The following is a 7942-nucleotide window of genomic DNA, read 5'->3' on the forward strand; positions in this document are numbered from 1 at the left end:
TTTTTGGGTCGGCATGGACAAGGTGGGCTGAACGGCCCCCTTCTGTGCCATTTCATTTCTATGGTTCTATGGTGGTAGCGACATCTACTGGCAGAGTACACAGTCGTGTGCGTTAATTGTACTGTTGGTCTGTCTGGATGGACACACTAGATAGGATTTCCCTGTGTGATGGGATTGTTATCAGGATTATTATAATGATGTCTGACTGTGCTACTGCTGACTATGCCATAGGGTCAGTTCAACTTGAATATTGTCATTGTCAGTGTTTCTAATGAGAGCTTGGCTGTGGCAGCTTCGAATGGGCTGCAGGGATGAGCATCAAGAGAAGACATTTGGCTGCTATTTGGCAATATTTGTTCGACACAATATCTGGTGAAGATACCCCTCAGCATCCCCACCACAGCCTCTGGACCCTCCCAACATCCCAACTTACCTGATAAGGGGTCCTCGAGCCTCCCCTTAACACGCCTCATAAGGAAACCCCTGGGCCCAATCCTTGGCGTGGGCAACCTGTGCACCTTGGCACTGCTAACCTGGCACCCTGGCAGTTCCCCTGGTAGCCTGGCAGTGCTGCTGGCACCCTGCCCACGAGCCCGATCAACCAGGGGCCTCCGAAGCTTGTGAGACCCCTAGGTGCCTTTACGCCTGATGACAGTGCCAGGGCGAGTTATCCCAGGAGTGGGAGCGCATTCCCAAGCCTCGGGAGCATCGGGGGCCGACATATCTAAGTGAGCCTAACTGTTCATTTAAATATGTAAATCTGGATTATCTCCAGCGAGGGCAAGATCCGGATCGTAGCATCTGGCGAGATGTCATTAGATCTCAGGAGATGTTCCCATCATCGCATATTTTGGGCTCATCGTGTCAGCGAGTCGGGTGCGACAAGACCGTTCGATCGCGCCCATAAGATCCTCGTGGAATTTGACAGGGTGAAAGTTGAGCGGATCTTTCTCCTCATCAGGGAGGTTAGACCCAGGAGGAATAGTTTAAATATTAGGAGTCGCCATTTAAGGCTGAGAAGAGGAGAATTTATTTCTCCCGGCGGGTCGTTAGTCTGTTGAATTGTCTTCCCTGCATGGAGGTTGAGGGACCAGCCATAGAAAACGTTCAAGGATGAATTGGACAGATTTTGATCTGTCAAGGGAGTCAAGAGTTGACAGGGATGTGGGGTTGTGGCCGCAATCAGATCAGCCATGATCTTATTGAATGGCGGAGCAGGTTTGAGGGGCCGAATGGTCTGCTTCTGCTCCTAATTCTTGTGTTCATGTGTTCACGTGTTTGTGCAAACCATCCATATTGAAAATGAAATGAAATGAGAATCGCTTATTGTCACAAGTAGGCTTCAAATTAAGTTACTGTGAAAAGCCGCTAGTCGCCACATTCCGGCACCTGTTCGGGGAGGCTGTTACGGGAATCAAACCGTCCGGCTGGCCTGCCTTGGTCTGCTTTCAAAGCCAGCGATTTAGCCCAGTGTGCTAAACAGCCCCCATGCCCTTGTGTTTTAAGTCAAGTTTATTCATAAACACACGGCTGTGTAATAATTTCTTCGCATCAAAACTCTTAGAGTAGCTTTGCAGATGTTGATTGGGGGGGGGGGGGGCAATATATAGTGCTCTGACCTCTGTCTTGAGTCATTATTCGAGACTTTTCACTGCCTTTTTTCTCCTCTGTTTCTCCTCAGTGCTGTTTCTCTTTGCTTTGCTCTCCTACATATTTTATTCATGAGCCGCTTGATAAGGCAGTGCCAGTGTTGGTGGTCAGAGATAGGAACAGACCCAAAAAAGCTTTCATGTGAATTATAGATGTCATTTTTTGCCTTTTAGATGTTTATTTCTTAAGCGTTAAAAGGTCTCGAATTGAAAGACTCACATTCCCAAGGCAGCTTATACATGCTCCACACGTCCTGAAACACTTTACAGACAACTAAGTACTTCTGAAATGTAGCCTCTGTTGTCATTTAGGAAGAAGCGGCAACCAATTTGCATACGCCAAGATCTCAGGGAAATAATGACAGACTATCTGCTGGTGCAGCAAAGAGAAATTCCTGCTCTCCGAATTGCGTCATGGAAACGTTCACACCCATTCCAAAGTTAGTGGGCTGGATTCTCCGCTACCCCTGCCGGGTGTTTCTTGGAGGTGCGGCGTTCACTTCCAGCGGGATTCTGCACTCCCGACCCTTCCCAATGGGATTTCCCATTGCTACTACCCCACTCCGCCGGGAATCCAGCTGGCAGTAGTGCCCAGCCAGCGGGAAAATTGAATCGCAACAGCCAGAGAATTCAGGCAAGTGCCTTTGACTCTGCCGCACTCCATCAAGTGCTGCATGGAAGTGTCAATGCGGGTATCAAGTTTCTGGAGTAGGTCATGAGCCGTCAGCGAGGGGTGGTTTCAATGGGAAATCCCATTGACAAGCGACAGGAGTAGAGAATCCCGTCACCAGCAAACGGCACGCCGCCAAGAAACACAGGGCTAGGGGAGCGGAGAATCCGGCCCTCTATATCTGATCTCCTTTACATCATGGATTTTGGTACGAACACATTTAAAATGCATTCCTTTGGCTTCACAAAGGGGTGGTGTTCGGATGGATCACTGAATCATACAGCACACACAAGAATGCCATTCAGCCCCTCGAGCCAATGCCAGCTCTTTGATAAAACTATTCAATTAGCCCCACTGCAAGGTCATTTCCCCAAAGTCTAGCAAACCAGTTTCCTTCCCAATTATTTATCCAATTTCTTTAATGATGGTTAATAGTTTTTTTAAATTTCCAGGTGTTCTTAAACTGAAGCATTCAACTTCTCAAAATGTCTTGGTGGAAATTGAGCTCACTTTTGTTATCTTTGGTTCACTAGCCCATTAGCGTAACCTATATAACTACTGACTTTAGTATCTCTTATTCTTTATGATATTTGTTCTTGGTTATTAATTCCTTTTGAATATCTTATTCATTTTCTCTTTTCTCAGATGATCGCCACACTTATGTGAGGAAACAGAAGTATATTTTCAACATCAGTGCTATGGAGAAGGAAGGTTTATTGGGAGCAGAACTACGGATCCTGCGGACCCGGCCACTTGATCCGAGGAGGGCAAGGCTTCCAGGAAGTGTGTACAATCTCAGAATATCCAAGTGCCCAGCGGACAGACAGAAAGCAATCGTGCTTGACTCTCGCTCTGTTGACGTTTTGGATGCGCCCAAATGGGAAGTCTTCAACATTTGGAAGCTCTTCAAAATGTCCAGAAAGGAGCAGCAGTTGACTCAACTTTGCTTTGAACTGGAGGCCTTGGACAGGGGAAGGACAGTGGATTTAAGAAGCTTGGGTTTCGGCAGAGCAGGTCGCCAAACCAAAGAGAAAGCTCTTCTGCTGGTGTCTGGCAGGACCAAAAAACGGGACCTGTTCTTCAACAAAGTCAAAGCCAGATCTGGGCAGGATGACAAGACTGTTTATGAATTCCTGTTCAACCAGAGGAGGAAGAGAAGAGCCCCTCACTCATCCCGCCAAGCGAAAGGCAAGAAGGCCAAGCCAAGGTGCACTAGAAGACCTCTCCATGTGAACTTCAAGGAGATGGGCTGGGATGACTGGATTATTGCTCCATTGGACTATGAGGCTTATCATTGTGAGGGGGTTTGTGACTTTCCCCTTCGGTCTCACTTAGAACCCACAAACCATGCCATTATCCAAACATTGATGAACTCCATGGACCCAGAGTCAACTCCGCCTAGTTGTTGTGTACCCACAAAACTAAGCCCCATTAGTATTTTGTACATAGACTCTGCTAATAATGTGGTGTATAAACAGTATGAAGATATGGTAGTAGAGTCCTGTGGTTGCAGGTAGCATTGGACCGAATTACTGGGCAATCAGTGATAGGTACAACTATGGGACTTGTGCCATATTCAGTGTTGCAGGTACAGTTGGCTTTCTGGTGGTGTCAATGGCTGAAAATGCACCACAGGACTTTGGTAATAAATAAACATGAATATTCAATGGTGCAGAAACTAAATTGCTGTCAAAGCCAAGTAAGAGTCAGCATTAGCTCCACATTAACTCAAGCAATCAAACTGGCTCCACAGTGTTTTCCTCGGGATGACATGCCCTCTCATGGCAGAGACATGGCGCCAAGAATCCAACTGATGACTCAAACATTCCATGCTGCAGGTAGCTCACGCTTCCACCATAACCCACTCACCCATCACTGCCACACGTAACTGAAGCAGAGACGGTGCTAGGGGATGAGTATTCCTGGCAGGAAGGGCATGGGTTGAGGGGGTCAAGGAGGGTAATTAAGCCGAGACGTGGCTTCAGAAAGATTCTCTTCGCTAACTTGGGGAAAACTGTAATCCTTGCTCTACATTCAACGGCTGATGTTGGAGCCGATTCATTAATTTCAGAGCAGACCCATGAAATATCATCTCTTGATCAACACATGCAGGCACGTTAGCTCTTTTCTCTCCCTACAGATGCTGCCAGGCCTGCTGAGATTTCCCAGCATTTTCTCTTTGGTTTCAGATTCCAGCATCTGCAGTAATTTGCTTTTGTACATCCAGGCATTACCCAGAATATCATCATGGTGTCTTCTGTACCATTGAGAAAATGCATAGAGAAAAATTGAGCCAATGCTAACATCTTCCACTGTATTGGCGGGCAACCTGATTGCATCATTCACTTATGACCCATCAGGGCGTGGGACAACATGTGATGTTGCAGGGAACCTTCTCCAGATTGTCAAGGCCATCAGCACTAACCCAAAGGTGACAGTTCCACAAATCCATGCTGTTGATGGGCAAAAGGCTTGTCAGAAAACATTGGCCCTTAACCCATTCACATACTACTTGCACTCTCCAATATGTGATCCCAATGTTGCTGTCTGATATTCTCACCTTCCGTTTGTTGTGTGAGGGACCAAGTTCAGCAGGTAGCAGTCGAGACCTGCTCAATATCTCGTTCTATCAGAACCGTCGCCAAATTCTTGTCAATAGCAATGCATTAACCAGCTGCTTCCCTGTTAAAGTCAAATTATAAATCATGAAGCTTTCAAACTTTTGTCAGGAAACGAGCGATCTTATTTAAACCAACACGGTCCAGAGGCTTCAACTCCAAATAAATGGATTTCTAATCTTAGTCCTGTTAGAATTTTTTTTTTCAAATGTTCCCCTGAGATGAAAAAGGGGGAGGGATAAACACTCAGAGACAGAGGCAGGCAGACCACACATCCACTTTGCTAATCCTGCAGAGCACTATATCATCAAACTCACTCAGAAAACATTCATTTACACTGTAAATATCAGACCCGATAAGTGACAAAACCAGAGGCCTGAAAATCAGCCAGTTCTGAGTTTGGCAATGCTCTATGTACATTGTGATTCAAAACATAAAAAGGGAGAAAATATAAAAGCCAAAAAAAAACCTTGAAAAGTCTGTCACTTTGACTCCTCAATCGGGCTGTCTTCAGGTGAGGATCAGTGGGAAAGAGCAATACAATTGATTTGAAGTATATATCCATTTAATATTAATTAGAATATGCTTACAGGCCAGCAGTGCCAAATCTCTGAATGGGGGTAGAGTGGGGTGGGGGGGACGTGATTCACTATTCACTGGAATGCATCCATACCTTGGCCCACAGAAGCGCAGCTGTGCACCGGCACATCTTATTGCCATTTATGTTGCTTGCTTTGCTGCTCAATTAGGGCTCCCAGTATCTAATGGGTTCAAATCACATTTGTCAGTTTTCTGATAGCCAACTAGACACTCATCTCTGTGGAGGCAATCAAACGTTCTCCCTGTAGATAGCTGGAAGTTCCTAGTCCACTTGTTGTGCCTGAACTCTCCTCTCAAAACAAATATGAAACACACTCCAGTATATTTCCTGTTGGATGTGGCTTTGGCCTTGGCCATTGCTTCCTATCTGTCCAATGCAGGGCACTTTCAGAGCCATGTCTTGTCTTGTATCCCTGCACCTAGTGACACCATCAGGTAGGGAATGCTAAAGGGAATGTTTTGGTTAGGCTCAACTACTTCAAAAACGTCCACTACACTCATTGTCACAGTGATTGATGCAATTATCCAGTCCATCCTCTGCTTCAATAGGGTGGCTTTAGCTCAGTTGGCTGGACAGCTGGTTCTTGATCCAGAGCAAGGCCAGCAGTGTGGGTTCAATTCCTGCACTGGCTGAGGTTATCCATGAAGGCCCTGCCTTCTCAACCTTGCCCCCTCACCTGAGGTGTGGTGATCCTCAGGTTAAATCACCACCAGCCAGAAAGTAGCCTATGGTCATCTGGGACTAAGGCGACTTTATCTTCAACCCTTTTCAAACATTTTGCAATATGCTGTGATTTAACTGCAAACAGATTAGCTGCACCAACTGGACTCTACAATCAAACTATCTCCCCTCTAATAACTGTCAATTCATGAACTTTAATTACTCCTCTTATGAGTACCGAAAAACGTCATTGGCTTTCAAAACCCTCTGCAAAATTACTTTTGTGATAATGAGAAACTATATAATGTCTGAGGACTGTACAAAGGCACACACTAGTGTATGGTAATAATACTCTGGGTAACAAGCAATAAAGATGTAATTTGCTTCTGTTTTTGCATTTGGTGTTAAGATGTTCCCAGTTCTCACAGGGTTAAGGAGCATGATTTTAAACATACGCAATGAGGCGACTGTCAGAATGTGAGATATGTCCTTCGTCTCCCCTTCCCCTAATGCAATAATCCAAGTAGTGATCAGTATGAGAATCAAGAGGCAGAACTCTGAGGATTGAGGAACACTTCCTTAACGGTGAGAAACTAGGGATTGTGGATGAACAAAGGGATTTGGATATCAATATACAAAACTCACTAAAAGCCAGCACATGAGTACAAAAAATAATTTAACAAATCTGATGAAAGGTTGACCTTTTTTGCGAAGGGATTAGAATACAAAAGTGAGGAAGTAATACTTCAGTTGTACAGAGACTTGGGCAGATCCCAGCTGGATGAAGCACTGCCTTTGGTTTTGTGCACCTCAGGAATGTTAAAATGGCCTTGGAGCGCATGCAGTGCAGATTCACCAGAGTGATATAGGGGCTTAAACGGTCAAATCAAGAGGACATGTATCATCTATGTTGGTATTGTCTTGCATTTGGAGGGTTGACGGGCGGTCTAATTGAGTTACTTAAAATGATTAAGGGGTTTGATAGGGCAGATACAAATAATCTATTTCCTGGGACAGTCCAGAACACGAGAGCAGAATGTTCACCTGGGCGCTATGTTAGGAGTGGGATCTGGACGTTTCTTTACACAGAAATCATAAACACTCTCCCTCAAATGGCTGTGGATACTGAGGCTGAATTAATAATTTCATGGCTTTTTTAAAAATAGAAATTTAGAGTACTCAATTATTTTTTTTCCAATTAAGGGGCAATTTAGCGTGGCCAATCCACCTACCCTGCACATCTTTGGGTTGTGGGGGTGAGACCCACGCAGACACGGGGAGAATGTGCAAACTCCACACGGACAGTGACCCAGGGCCAGGATTTGAACCAGGGTCCTCAGCTCCGTAGGCAGCAATGCTAACCACTGTGCCACCTTGCTACCCCATAATTTCATGACTTATCAGTAGATTTTTGTTCAGGTTGTGTGCCGAGGGGTATGGAGCAAATGTGGACAAATGGAATCGAAGCTTCCAATGATGAAACTGGCCTGAGGAGCTGAATATTCTTCCCATTCCTTTGCTTCCATATTCCATTGTGTCCTACTGTAACATTACACATCAGCATTTGTGGTGCAACATTGGTAACTGATGCCCATGTGATCCTAGACATTTAGCTCTCATTGGCAGCTGTCCAGATGTTTCATCCGCCAGAAGCTCAGGAAAGCTGAAGCAGGCAAAGAAAATGCAGAGATACCAATGGAAAATCTTGTGCCTCCCAAAACAGTAGGTTGATTGGAAACTATTA

At 45.4% G+C, this 7942-nt stretch overlaps 1 protein-coding gene across 1 annotated transcript in view; it reads left to right on the plus strand.

Moving 5' to 3' along the window:
- gdf5 (growth differentiation factor 5) overlaps nucleotides 1-5313 on the plus strand; it is a 51734-nt gene extending 46421 nt beyond the window's left edge. Inside the window, exon 2 of the mRNA XM_038803723.1 lies at nucleotides 2965-5313. Coding sequence (XP_038659651.1) covers nucleotides 2965-3836 — 872 coding nt within the window. The 3' untranslated portion in view covers nucleotides 3837-5313. The remainder of the gene's footprint in view (nucleotides 1-2964) is intronic.
- The last annotated feature ends 2629 nt before the right edge of the window (nucleotides 5314-7942 follow it).

This window comes from Scyliorhinus canicula, chromosome 7, assembly GCF_902713615.1.
Source record: "Scyliorhinus canicula chromosome 7, sScyCan1.1, whole genome shotgun sequence".
Taxonomy (NCBI): Eukaryota; Metazoa; Chordata; class Chondrichthyes; order Carcharhiniformes; family Scyliorhinidae; genus Scyliorhinus; species Scyliorhinus canicula.